The following is a 14,931-nucleotide window of genomic DNA, read 5'->3' as shown; positions in this document are numbered from 1 at the left end:
TTCTAGTGAAGATGGAAAGCAAACCAGGCAAATTATGCCTGATGTATCTCGATGATGCTGTGATCTCTTCACCCAGCTCTACTTAGTGGATGGTTTATATGGATTTCACTGAATGGTGCATTAGGCTGTTAGCAAGGGTTAGAAACACTGGAATTACCAACACATTCATTAGTTTTGACTTCTTTCTGACATGCAAGATATTATTTACAGTGAGGATTATAAGAGCAATTGGGGGGGTCATGTTTTGAGGTACTGATGTGTGCAAATGAAAAGAGAATCTGGAAGACTGGGGAAGAGACTAAAGAGTGAGCAAAATGTTGGACTGAACAGAATACAGACCTGAACCCAGTAGGAGGTGGGGCCATTGCCCTGAAAACCTCAGCATGTTGTCTCCATCAGGGAAGCAGTTCTGGGTTCTGGGAGCTGATGCTTTGCCTTGAGCAAGATGCCGATTTGCCTCAGTATTGGACAGTTATTTCTCTACCCTCAGGATCTTGTGGGAATAAAGTGCACGGTGGCACAATTTAAGAACTAATTTCCCAGCATTAGAGCCCAAGTATCTCCTGAGTTTCTTCAAGAGCTGTGGGCCAGGCGGCTTCACACCATTTAAGCTGCCATCTACCAGATCTACAATATCCTTCCTCTGTGACACATTTCTCCTAGCATAGATAGGAAGCGACTGGAGTTGTCGAGCAATTTGTGGGTTTTATCTGATAGATGGAATGAGGCAGTAACTCTGCTGAACTTCTTTGCACTCAGAATACAAAACTCAAGGGGATGGTGCAGATCAATAGGAAGATGTGTATATTCCTATGTTTTGAGCACTAACTAAATGCACATTCCTTGTCTCTTGCAAATTTTACTTTGGCTAACTCCTCTGTATATCATTTGCTCTCAGGCAGATGAGTACTTTGGTTCAATGTTTATACACGCTCTGGAGACAATCCTTCCTGATTTAAGTCTATAACGTACCTTATATGCTTTTATGTTAAGGCATTAGTTCAGACCAGCTTTTAGAAATGTTCATGCTGGGAATATAGTAGCAAATGATCCATACTGAGACACTTTCAGTCTTGTGATTTTTGGATACCAATACCCAAGTTTTATTCTGTTTGTGGCAGGAAGTGTTACTTCCCAATGACCTTTGGGAAATTTAAGATTTTTCTTAGGAATCAATGAGGAGCAGGGGAAAAATTCACACATGGAAAACAGTTTGCCTTTATTTTTCGAATATGTGGAATGATTTATTATCAGAAGTGTGAATAATGCGGTACAGTAAGTCTTGGGGCTGAATCCTGTTTCCTGTGAAATGATCTATGAAAAGGGGAAACCTGTGTCTTTATTCAATGCAATGAGAATGCATACACACCCAGGCTATGGCTCAGCTGCCTGCTGATGGGAGCCAGCATGCCCTGTGAACGTTCAGAGCAGCTTTCAAAGAGAGGAGCTCCCAGTACGAACAAAGTGACTTGCCACATCCTTCCTTTTCCTTCACCACTTGCAAACCTTCTTGCAAGACTGAAGACAGCAAGACGGTAACACTGTTCAGAGACGTGTGTCTGCTGAGCTACCTTGCTCAGTGCCCTGGAGAAAGCAGGCTCTTTCAGACCACAAAAAAGGAAGAAATGACTTGACCCTTTTAACAAAATTTTTCAGAATGACTCTATCAAGAAAAAGTGCATTCCTATTGTAATAGCTGTATTTTAGGCTAAAAACAGAGCAGGGAACAGCTATTCATTATGCAGCATGGCTAAACAGAGCAGACGTTTGAAAGAGTGGGAAATAAAAAAAGATAAGATGCGCTCAGATCTAAAGGCCCGGTTTTGAAGTTCTGCTGCATAAAAGCACCAACACTCAGTCACAAAATATAGTTTATTAATTATGTTCTCAGAACCCTGAAGGGCTGTGAAATTATTATTGCATCATGGAAAATACAAAAATGCTAGCAACTAAAGAATCACTTTTAGATCCAGACCAATTTTTTTCTACAACTTTCTGCTTGAAAGTGTGTGATTCTAGAACAAATGAACTCTTCTAAGTTTCCTGGAATGAAGCATTTTTATTTTCCAAAGTCATACGTCATTTTGTTTAGAAATTCACTATGCTTCTGTTAAAAATATGACTTTCATTAAAAAAAAATCTAAGAAGGCAGGATTTAATTTCAAATTAATTAGCCATTTTTTCACCTTCTTGATCTCACATCTCACCCCCAAACCCAAAATATTTGCTTGGGGGTAACCTAAAATGATCCTCTTTCTCTCCTTGAATTTTTATTTCGAGCAGTGAACCAAAAAATCAGCTATATGCATAACTACCATTAATATCTTTCTAACTTACTTAATGGAAAACATTCAAGGGCCTCCTGGAACATCATCCAAGTTGTTTTAACTTTTTCCATCTTAAGAAGAATATGTGAAAATCAATTCTGGCTAGTATGTCCAGGTTGTGCTCAGATATTTAGTATACTTGTGGAAGTAAAACTATCATATTTTATACATAGAGCATAGTCTTAAAGATGGATTTTAAATAGTCAATAATGTATAATACTTAATATAATGCACAGAAATATTATGTCCTGAAACCAGACCTGTTTGTCTGTGTGCATAAACATGTCAGATGACACACATGCCTGTGACAAATATATGGAGATAGAGATACATATATATAGCACTGAGGGAAAGGTTGACCTCATTAGGCTCAAATTTTTAAATGCTACAGAAAGTCATAAAGTGAGAAAGGGCTTTTGATGCAAGTTTTTTACCTGTATGTCCTTGCATGCATTATTAAATCCTTTTGTGGTGGTGATTAAAGCCTTCCTTGGTGGATTTTGATAAGCATGTACTTCCTAAAGTCTATAACTAAATGTGATGAATGCCATTAAATAATATTTGCTAACTCATTTTCCAAACTTGTCCCACGCTCTAATATTGTTTCAGGACCAGCACCCTCTCTGAATTTAAAATACTTTTTGCTTGGCAGAAATTACTGCAAGACACATGACAAAATGTAGTAGCAAATAACAATTATTTCTCACCTAGCTCCACATCTTGATCATCTGTGAGTACAAGGATGATATTTGGTCTGATATTTTTTCGCTCCTGCTGCACACGTCCTCTGAATCTTGGGGACTTGATGGTGGAACACTGACTTGTTAACAATTCAGTACTGAGCACTGCCAAGATGAGTGCAAACCAAGAAGACTTCATAGTAGTTCCAGTATTTCAATGAAAAGACTGATCCAGAAGTGTCTGAGCTCTAGTTTTCAAGCCTGTAGGAACAAAAAGAAATTCCGTTCAAGCAATAAATAAACTTCCAGTCATACAGTGAAAGGATGACACTTAGGGAAGTCAAGTCTCACACATACCATTTAACATGATTATAAGCTATATTGTTGAATAAGAGGTTTATTCTGTCATTTTCTAGGAATAAACTCAGTCATTCTGCAACTATGCTTTTTCAAAAAATTTTTGCTTGAAGTCATGCTATTGCCTGCATTTTGTAGGCATGACTTCTGGTATACTCCTCACAGTGCTCCTTCTCCTACACCCCACGCTTCTTTTTATGTAGCTTGTTCCATATATTCAGTACCTGGGTGCAGTAAAAAATTGCCGGGACGCAGACGTGTTCAGAACATCTGTAGGAGGAGCCCTGTGAAAAGGAGAAAGCAGAAGGCTTGTCAGTCAGAGACCTCAGTACTGTGGCTGTGCTTCAAAGTCTGCAGAACTGTTTGTTACACCTTCTTTTTCTGTACTGAAAGAAAAGAGCAGAAAAAAAAATTGCATTCCCCCTAGCTCTCCTACTTAATTTAATACCATACCTATGCAGTGGTTAGGTGGTACCTTGGCTGCTAGAGATAAAGGACATACATCTCACGTCATCAGACACAGGTGCTTTTCCAACATTTATAGTCAGATTTATAGTGAGATTCTGAGAACAAGAGTTAATTCCAGAGCATGACACCTGGCAAGCAATAAAGCTATTTTAACTCACCTGCATGAGTGACTAAACCCTTAAAAAGCAGAGGGGAGAGCATGGCTCTCATTTGCAATCTGCATTGGATCACTACATGAAAAGTCATCTTCCCACTGACAAGAAAGCTCATATTAAGTGACAGTCCATATGATCTTACCCAGCATTGTGAAGGAGCGTAACCATCCCTCAGTCAATCAACGACAGACCTGACTGCCTCATCCATAATGCACAGTACCTCTGCCACAGTCTCGTCCTCGATACTCCACTTCCTGACTTGGCTCACTATGTTATTAGAGCCCTCACTGCGTGCCTGTCAGTCAAACAGCCTTGCTTTTGTAAGACCTGCTGCAAGAACAGAGGCTTGGCTTTGCTGCAGCAGATTTAAACCTGTGACTGAAAATGACTGATTGGTCTGGGGAGGAAGGGGCAGCCACTTATACTTTAACATTTTTGGCATTACTGACTGAAGCTCTGCAAAGCGGTTCTGTAACACAAGGGAAGGGAGGGAATATCTGGGGGCAAAAAGGAAGGGGGAGGGAAGGAAACCATGGAGTCATGCCTGTTCCCTCCAGGGTATTGACCTGCCACATACGTTTCTCCTGTTTTTATTGTGGGACTATGGATAAAGCATGGTGATATCGGTCAATTAAAAAAAACTCAAAAAACCACCCAAGCCCAAGAACAATCCAGAATTCTGCCCAAGGGGAAGACTGCATGGGAACTGGGGTGCGCCTTATATAATTAGCATAATGGAGCATAAATCACGAGGAGATCTGTGCACCCACACCTGAGACTTCATATTCAGACATGCAACATGAACTGCAAACAGATTAATAAGCAGAAATAATTTAATGAGAGCAAGACAGAAGACAAAAAGGGCCCCACCACTCACCTAAAAATGCGTTAATAGGAAGATGCTCTAAATTTCAGGGGAAGAAGCCACGGGAGAGGGAGGGGATGGGACTTGGTGCTGGACGGCTAGAAAAAGGATCGTGTTCTTGTTTCCACATACACCTTTTATTTTAAGCTTCACAAGCTAAACAGTTTCATGCTCCTCACTCTGGCAGGCTGTAATTACACCAGAAGAGTGTGAATGTCTTTAAAAGGAAAATCCAAGCATCAGTGGCAGAGAAATCTTGTCTTTCATTGTCTCTGCACCAACAAACACTCCAGCCTTACACTAAGATTGCAGCACTGCAAAGTCAATACAGGGGATCACCATTAAACCTTAAATGCTATTTCAGTGATTACACAACATTCAGATAAGTAACTGGAAGTCTGTAATTTGTCTGGACAGACTTTTAAAAATAGTTCAGTTTCCATGTATTTGTTCTTAAGTCACATGAAAACTGACAAAAGCCCTGAAGATCAGGGTTACTGGAGAAGTCAACCTTCTTCTGACAGACACCAGATACCACATGCTCTTGGTGCAAAAGCAGAAATACAAGGTCTCTAAATGTCTGATCTTTAAATAGCGAAACTTTGACTCATATCACAAAGCACAAAAGCCTATGTGAAGCGAGACTTAGTGTTTAGTTTCTTACCTCAGTTGTACGGTACAGCAAAGTTTTACAGATAATGCTGACCCAGAAAGTGCAGTCATCCTGACTGTGCTGAGCAAACGTTGGCACCAACACATTTGAATAATCCCCCACCATATGAAAGTGCAAGTTTCTGACAATTACACCTTAGTGCTAACAAAATTTACACTAATCCGAATGGACATACAACAAGTATTCTTCATTTTCACCCTCTCTGGTCTATATTATTTAGTTAAAAAAAAAATCCTTTTCCTGTAGAAAGTTAGAGCCACCTTTGGAAAGTTTTTTCTAGAAAAAACAGTGGGATGGTTTCTTTTCCAACTGTAATTTTTTCTTATCGATGGATAAAGGAAACTATCAGGATGGATCTACACATATAAAATTAATTATTCAAGTTTCAGTGAATGGTTCTTGCACAAGAGCACAGTAATGCCACATTTTGTTGCTCATATTTCAGTTTTGCATATGGCAAATCTTTATTAAGAAGTAATCTTTGACAACTTTTTCTTGTACAGTGTGTTTCTCAGTCCTAGAAGGAAATGAAGTAAAGAAAACTGTCCAAATACAGGCTTGATAGCTTGGTAGGGAAGACAAGGCTGCAATGTTTGCGGTGGATACATGGCTGGTAGCCTATAAGAGCCCCTGCAGACACTGCAATTTGTCTTGAGAAACAGACAAAAATAGGAGAAATTCTAAAAAGGACCTTTTCAATTTTACATGGGGAGGCAAACAAACTTTTTTTGCACAGTGTTCAGAAATCAAGATGGTACTATAAAATGCTTTACTCTAGCCAAATGAACAAGTGCTATTGGTGAAATTTAAAGTATATTTTTCCTATATAAGATACCTGTGACAACTGAAATGTAGTCAGCAAATAAAGGAAACCAGAGAAATCCAAAGAAACTACTTTTCATCATCTGGATATAATTTTTTTTTCTTTCTGTCATTCTTTCTCCCCCCCCCCCCCCCCCCCCCCGAGCAAAAATTCATAGTTTGCAATCACCTTTCAAGGGATAAAATCAGGAAACTCCATTCTTTAGTTGTTTCTATGCTGCTAGTATTATAACAGACAGTTCAAGGACTTGTTGGCATGGAGAATTAATTACTCACAAAACTTGAATCACATTGGCAGGGCACTGCAAAGAAAGGCTGCAATGCCACTTGTGTAATGTGGCATAAAAATTACAAGGACTTTATTTCTAGGTCTGTTAAGAGAGTATTGTGCAGTAACTAAGAAGAAAAGCAACAGGTAGAACAATGCCTTTTGAAACTGTAGATTTTATACTCATTTTGATCTAGAACTGTTCAAGATTTTTCAGAGCATTGACAGAAAGTGCTTAATTTGGAAGACACCAAAGACAGACAGCATTCAAAAAAGAGCATTTTCCACTTTGTTTTCATGTCCACATTTTTACTCTGTTCACTTAAAATACCATTTTGTGTTTGGCCAATAAAAATCTGTCCATAATCATACACTTTTTTTATGAAATAGGGCACTGAGCATCCACAAGAATACTCCATTACAGGCTTTAAAGATATATGGACTTATTATATTTAATATTCTACAAATGTGGCTTCCACAAAATCTTGCACAGGGAATCTGGCTTACATAAACAGATTTCTTGTTTGTAAATCTGAAATCAAACTTTGGGATAATGAGTGAGTATACTGGACATATGTCCATCCCCCGTACTATGTGCTGTGCAATGCCCCACATCAGTAATTCACAATGAAGGGGTAACAAAGGGCAAACAACTTTATCTTCTCTGTACCATGGTGTTGGTGTTTTCTGTCGAGCATGAACATTGAGGACATCACATTATCCAAAGTCATAGGTTAAGGCCCACTGCTCTAGTGGCCTTTCATTAGAAACAAAAATGGATCAACTATGGTCAGTAAAGGAAACAGAGGTAATAATAATAATAATAATAATAACAACAACAACAATAATAATAATAATAATAATAATAATAATAATAATAATAATAATGTGGACTGTGATTGTGGAGTTTAAGAATCACAGACTCATGGACTTATTGAATCATTAGGGTTGGAAAGGACCTCTGGAGGTCATCTAGTCCAAATTAGCCCTGCCAAGGCAGCACAGTCTTCAGGGGTATCAGTCACTATCACCAGTTTTGTATAATTAGCAAACATAAGAATGAGAATTCTGGTTTCTGTTTCCCAGATATTAGCAATAAATGTGCCCAGTGAACTGAGAGTATAAGGTATCACAGGGATCCTAAATCAAGAGACTCCTAATGTGGCAGCAATTTGTGTTATGTTGTGTTCCTCATTACTATCCAGTATCCTACAGATTTTATCTCTGTAGTTAGATTTCCCTACCTCCAAAAATTGATATAGTTGTATATAATTAAGGTATAATCCAAAACAGATGTTTTGCAATTTAGGACTTTTTTAGATTCTCTGATAAGTGCTAGTGCACAAAAATATATCAAGCACATGGAAAAGAAGCAGAAGGCCTTGCCATTGCAAGTGTTAAGTTGCCTCATTTCGTTTATGCAAAAGATAATCTCAGATAATTTCTTCTTACAGGCTTCTCTGATAAATAAATGGATAAAACCTCTCAAAGAAACAAAACCTCAGATATCAACCGCCACAAGAAAATGACCTTCCCTTTCTCACTGCAAGCAGAAGAACATCTTCCTATTTATTTTACTTATGACCTGCTGACTTGACAATTTTAGTTTTAATGAGCACTTTTAACAGGAATATGACCCCACTGTTCTCTGTTTCCTTAAAATCAGACTCTGCATAAGAAAAATAGAAGGGCAAAGGACAACTAGAAGAATTCTCTTAATTCAGAGTTGGGATTCTGCTATTTTCAGTGTTTTATAATCTCCAATATGACCTTGGAGGTTGGTCACATTGGTGGGCACGTGGTCAGCATAATTTCAAAAACCTGCCAGTCTGCCTGTAGTGCCAGAAATCACTGTCACTGGCATCATGCTAACTGGAGGTGGTTTCATCCACTGTGACCCTACAAATTCCAGACTGTTTACAGCTACCATTTTCAGTTCTTTCCTTTATGTTGAAATGTGTCCACCTGGCAATGATGCTGTAGTCAAGAACATTTTGCATGCACAGAAACTCTAAGGCAAAAGGGAGTAAAAGGGGTTTTCTCAGCCACAAAAATACAGCTTCTGTGAATCTTTGATGTTTATGTCAAAGGGTGGATGGACCTTTAAAAGTCTCACACAGTATGTCCTATGAATCATAACAGGTGTGTAGTTAGAGACCCAACAAAATTAGTAACTTCATGAGATTAGTAATTGCATGAAGATTGTGCAGACAGATTGAAACTATGTAATAAAAGGTCAGGGACGTGAGATGTTGATCTGCACCACAGCAACCCAGCAGTTCAGAGGACTTAAATCTGTCCCCTAAATCACATTGCCATGACCACCAGTGGGTTGTAACACCCTACATCAACAATAACAACTCTCACTTTCACTAATACAGTGAAGCACTTCAGTGGAAAAAGCTGTTGACAGATGACTGTTTTGAGTTTAGTAATGTTAATGCTCTTCTCACATCTTACTCTTCTATCTTGAATTTAAAAGGCAAACACTGCAATCTCAGACTACCAGGCACTACCGTGTAAATCTGCAGGTCAGTTTCCTGTGGGAATATTGAGCCTGCAGCCATGGGAAACACATTTGCAGTACTGTAGAAGCCAGGAAAAAGCCGGACCTACCATTTCTTTTTAAAGGTTAATCCCCTAATCTAGGTTGTAAAGTATAGGATTTACAGTGAACACAAAGAATGTAGTTCCTATCTGGGTCTAATCTAATCCTTATCTATTGGATTTCCAGCACACTTTACTAATCAATCAGCTATCTGCTCCCCTTTCAAATGTAATCTGTGTATTCTAATGATGTATCCTCAGTGCCTCAAGCTAGATTAATTTAAAGTAACTATAATTTAAAGTAATTGCAGGTAGGGAGAATCATAACCTTATATTACGTTTTTACATTGTAATTTTGCAAACAGTTACAGACAGGAAAGGAAAAAGCTTGCAGTGACTTGAAAGTATAATGCACACTTGCTAACCCACTTTTATAACTTCGTACAGGTTAAGGGATATTCTTAGTAGGTAGAAGTTTCCAACATTTCATCTGTTACGGTGAAACAACAAACTCCAATAACATTTTAAAAATACATAACTGTAGAAGAAATGATCTACCTTTGAGAAAAGAAAAATATGTCTTTTATTTTAATGTTGTTAATATAGCTGAACAGAGCATTAAAGAACATTAAAATTAATGTTTTTATATTAACTTCAAATCTGTGAAAGTTTTAAAAGAAAATTCCCACATATTTTTCAGTACGAAGAATGCCTGCTGCTAAGTTACAAACTTCTAATAATATACAGTTACTTAAATTTATTTCTCACCATCTGATTTACTTTATTTTAGAATTTCATATTTCAACACAGCCAAGAAGTGCACTTGTCATACAAAAGAGCCTGGTATAATTGAGCCAGATGACGTGCCCCACAAGTAAAATCAGCCATTCATGAAAGCTGGTCACCAGAGGCCATTTCAAACAATGCACATTTCAAAGTAATCTAAAGTAATCCCTTTTTTTCTACTGATTTGGTTTCCAGGCAGTCTTAAGCACATGTGTGCAGCAAACAGGAGGCTTATTAAAACCTGATGTTATATTGGAGGTTATAATGCCATTGCCTTGTGATTGAATTCCATGTCTGTTAGTCTTCAAAGAGAGAGAAAAAAAATCAATTAAATTTATATGCTTATTAAACATGAGTGTCACGATACATGCAGTTTATTAGCACTTGCTAAATAATTAAGACTGAGAGAGATAATTAGACGTGTGCTAGGCTCCAAGGAGGCTTCTGATATCAGATTTTTTTATCTTTAAAGGAAGTGGCTTTCCAGCTACGAGGTAATATAATTACTAAAAGACTCCAAGTATTTTTCAAATATAAAGAGTAAACTCTGTGTATGAAGGAATCTCAGGTAATTTTAAAATTCCATTTTAAACCCACATATCTTTGCTATACTCCTGCTCTCTTCAGCAGTGTGGGGCATTATGAAAATATACTATACAATAACACACTGGTAATTCAGTGATTCAGTAAGTAGTCTTGCATTGGAAGATCATTGTCGCAGAAGTTAACAACAGCAACACAGTTTGCACATTTCTTTAAATTCCCGTTTAAGTCCACTGGCTTTAGAAACTGGAAGAGTGTAGTTTTCCACATCTTCTTTTTAATTTAAAAAGCTTCCTTTCTAGATATGTTTACTTCCCCTCAAATGTCTGAAACAAGAGGGATTTTTGATTTTTGATCTTGTAAATGGTTTGTTTTCCTAAATAAATGGACATGATTAATTTGATTATGAATACAGCATCTTTAGGACAGAGTATCTATGGATCTACATATTTATTTGAAAAGACAAAGAACATGCCCATTTCCTCATGGTAATGTACACACCTCTGTTATCAAAGGGAGAGGTTATGGTAGGTTGTGCCATCATGCAGGTGGGTGGTTTTGAGTGGAAACTGAGCTCAGTGCATGGCTGCTCTGGCCGATCTCCTTGCTGAGCACACAGGGGAAGCAACAGGGTCCTCATGGGGACCACAGGAGTCTATGTAAGGACTGAAGGGTGAGGAAGTATGAATCTACGTAAGTGTATGTATGTTAACTGATAGCATCATCTGTTCTTCTAGGAGAACTCAAATGTACTTTTAGCTGTAATGACAAAGGACTGACTACTCAGAAACACTGTATGTGCCATTCCCTGAATTACCAGGTGAGTCAGGTGGTTCCTCTAAGTGCTTTTAGAAAACTTACTCTATCATACTACAGTGCAGAAAGTGAAATTATTTATAGTATCAGTACTTTGTGTGTTTACATGCACAGTGAATGTGCTTATGTGAACGTAGGTCCACTACAGGCTGCTCGTGGTGTCTGTTGACTTTTTCTTTCACTTTCAGATCTGAACACCAAGCCTAATTTTTTTTTTTAATAATCCCATTATATTCAAATGAGTTTTACTTTCAATAAGTTCAAACTCAATTTAATAGGACTACTAAGGTAGACTCAATGGATCAAGTCCTGAGTACTGTTTGTAAAGCACAATCTCTCTTAGTAGGCTACTTCCTTTTGGCAAGCAGTTTTTCCAGTCCTGGTACAGTACCTTTGCTGATAGACATGTAAAAGCTCCTTGACAGACCAAGAAATGTGTTTTCAAATAAGCTCCTCCCTGACAAACCTGTACTATAGAGAAAGCAGCCTACTAATAATAGTAAACAGTCAGTCAGACCAAACAAAACAATCTGTTACAAAAAACAGACGCTTTATATCCTTTTCCATAAAGACTAGACAGCAAGGAAGTTGCATTTTCTTGAGACACTGTTGTGAAGAACACCACCCTGCCATCAGTCTTTGTAATCAGGAAGACCCCGGTGTTCCCCTAGCTATGTTCCCTGGTGGGGCACAAGGTAGAGCTCCAGCCCAGGAACACGGAGGCTTGTGTCTGCTATCACAGTAATCCTTCCACTCTCCTCACCTCTCATCAGCTCTCTGTCCCACAGTCTCCACTCAAGCACACATCTGTGTACGCTTGTGGGGGATTCCCAGAGTGACCTGTGACTGACCCACCTCAGGGAAACTCAGAAAGTCATCGCCATGTGGCCATGCCCTGTCAGGTGAAAACAGTTTTGTACAGGGATGACAGCAAATATGAGCAAGGAGTACAGCTGATGGATTTTACTGCCAAATCAGGTGTCCAAGACTTATTTAGACCCTGATATATATGTTTTACTGTGCAAACTAAATGCGTCTGTTGGATTCAAGAGGACTGCTCGGCTCCTTAAAACAACTGCCTGCAGGCTTTTGAAAACATTTCTGGGACAAGAATGTTTTAAGATCTTTAGTATTATTTTAGAAAAAAGTAAAGCATCAGCGGCACAGGAGGAAAGGCCAAAATGTATGAAGCATCTGAATACTGAATTTCACCTGAAAATTAGTACTCCTATCAAAAAAGCCCGAAATTAGAGTCACATATGCCTGTTCAGGGACAGAATATATCATATACTGCTTTGCTGTCTGAGAAATACCAGCCTGAATTTTGAAAATCAGTTCTCAGAGAGCTGTTTGAAAATAATCCTCAGTCTGAGATCTAAAAGACTCAAGAATGACTTCCTGAAACTATTCTGAGAATACCTTTATCTTGGAAAACATTTCGAAAGGGTAGTACATATAAATGCACCTTCATTTTCCAAGTGAATATGCCTGTGGAAACACTTTCTTCATCTTTCAAGTGCGCATACAGGTATTTCAATTTCACAGTGCTGGCTTCTGTAGATGAGAGAGTAGTTTTGAAGCATAGAAGATGAAGCTGAATACATTGAGGCAAACATTTTTTTATTTCCAAAGCACTTCTTATTAGGCAAAGTTCCTATTTAGCAATGAAAAGACATGATTTTACACCATCTTTATCAATTATATATACACACATATATATATATCTTTATAGTTAACTGTAAGCCTGCTCATAAACCGAGATTATACTAAGATGCTTGACACAGCACATACTGAATTATTTTCTCTAGCAGTGATGTTGCAGCACCTGATTGTCCATTATGTACAAAGAAGGGAAGACAAGAATGGAAATTGGTAACCATTAGGTAAAAGCTTCTGAATAATACAGCATGGATCAGAAATGGCAAGGATCAGGATGTATAGGAAATCACTCCCAGAAATTTGAGATGAGATAGCAAGCCAAAAGACAGGACTGTAGTGTTTTTTCTTCATTTTGTGTAGGAAGGAATTTGGGAGGCATCCCAGTTTACAGTGATTATTGTGGGGAAACCATCAATGCTTGCTTTACTGGATGGTTGGGGTTTCTTTCCCTAAATGTAAATGAGCTGTTCTTATATGAAAGGTGTCTCATAAACTGTGTCAATGACCCAATTCAGGAATGCTTGGACCAACATATAGAGAATCCAATTCTCTGTCTTTAGTAGGCTCAGCTGCGAGGTCAGACCAGGCTGCTCAGGGTTTTACCGAGTCAGGTTTGAAAACCACAAAGATGGACACTGCCCAAACGCTCTGGGGCCCTGTTCCGCTGCTTGTCTGTTCTGAGGGTGAAATTTGTTCTTTCCTATATCCAGTCTGAACATCTTGTATTTCAAGTTATGCCCAGTGTCTCTTGTCTTGTCTTCCTGCCATGCATGACTGTCAAGAATGAGGCTCCATCTTCTCAGTGACTTCTCTCTAGGCACTGTAGGGCTACTGTTAGGTCCCCCAAAGCTCTCTTTGCTCCAGGCTGAACAACTCTGCTCCCATAGCTTCCTCACACAGGACAAGAACTCCAACGCCAACCATCTTGATGGCCATTTACTGAACACATCCCAGTTTATTGATATCTTTCCCATATTAGTGACCTAGAGCTGGACGTATGTCGTGGTACTATTTCAGTTAGTCCTAGAATTTGTTATATAGTAGCGTCATGGAGAATATCTGTGTCTGTCATTGCCCGTAAGTCTGAGATCTTTTCTATTGACTTCTCATTCTACTTGCTTCATCGCTCTACACAGTTTAAAAGAAATCCCTAATATTTGTCCCCCCATTTAAAATTATTAAACGTTAAAGACTAAATTTTGTTCCTCAGTTGAAGGAATTAGCCAAGATTTCAGTCCTTATCCAAAGTCCTTTGAACTGAGAAGTCTTCAAATTATTTCAGTCATCACTGCTTCAACAGAAATGAAAACTGATTTAGAAATCTTTTTTGTTTGTCTCATTAATAAAAAAGTTGAAGCAGTTGGGACTGGGAAAAAAAAGCGCAACTTTATATTTGAGAAATGAGAGATTTGAAATACCCTCTGTCCCAGGTCCCATGTAAAGGTAAAGAGCATAGTCGGAATGAAACAAATGATCTTGCTAGTTTCTGATGAGCTGGGTGGTGTAAATGTTTCACACTAACCACACTGCATGCTCATAATATAGGAGCTAATTCATCTGCCATGAATACATTCCTGTGTATGTTGTCCTTTAAAATAAACATGCAAAAATGAGTAATTTATCGAGTTAAATGAATAGTTTTCCAGAGGGGCCACTTCTGTCCCATATGACTGATTTTAAAGTCTAAATGAAGGCAGATTTAATGCTACATCCTCTGTCTCACTATGTGAAACAGTTACTGCTTTAAATACGGAATTTCAAATTTTTAACACTGTCAACAAGTTCCAATTGTTCCTGAAAATATCATTCAGGCTGCTTATTTGTTTCTTAGAAGACTGCAGAACTCTAAACACAGGACTGCACATGGTGAATCATGATAATTTTCCAAAGCCTTTATTTACAGTGGCATTGCATTTGCAAAATGTGTTTATTTCTATATTTAATTTAAGAAATTTTGATGGAAAG

General features: G+C 38.3%; 1 protein-coding gene across 7 annotated transcripts in view; it reads right to left on the bottom strand.

Annotated features, from left to right (window-relative positions):
• Positions 1–14,931, bottom strand: part of SULF1 (sulfatase 1) — a 121,878-nt gene that overhangs the window by 60,420 nt on the left and 46,527 nt on the right. For 4 of the 7 annotated variants that reach the window (XM_027725410.2, XM_027725412.2, XM_027725414.2 and 1 more), the window contains 2 exons: positions 3,589–3,648; positions 3,035–3,268 (listed from right to left, as the gene is read on the bottom strand). In XM_027725410.2, the coding sequence (XP_027581211.2) occupies positions 3,035–3,206 (172 nt within the window). In that variant the 5' untranslated portion in view covers positions 3,207–3,268; positions 3,589–3,648. Of the gene's footprint in view, positions 1–3,034; positions 3,269–3,588; positions 3,649–4,129; positions 4,214–4,864; positions 5,041–14,931 lie in introns of those variants that run through there. The other 3 variants (XM_039379846.1, XM_039379847.1, XM_027725413.2) reach the window with 2 other exon arrangements.

Source organism: Pipra filicauda, unplaced genomic scaffold, assembly GCF_003945595.2.
Source record: "Pipra filicauda isolate LSUMZ 115617 unplaced genomic scaffold, ASM394559v2 scaffold177_size2800117_pilon, whole genome shotgun sequence".
NCBI classification, from domain to species: Eukaryota; Metazoa; Chordata; class Aves; order Passeriformes; family Pipridae; genus Pipra; species Pipra filicauda.
The sequence above is the reverse complement of the archived record's forward strand: the minus strand, read 5'-3'. Positions and strand labels throughout refer to the sequence as shown.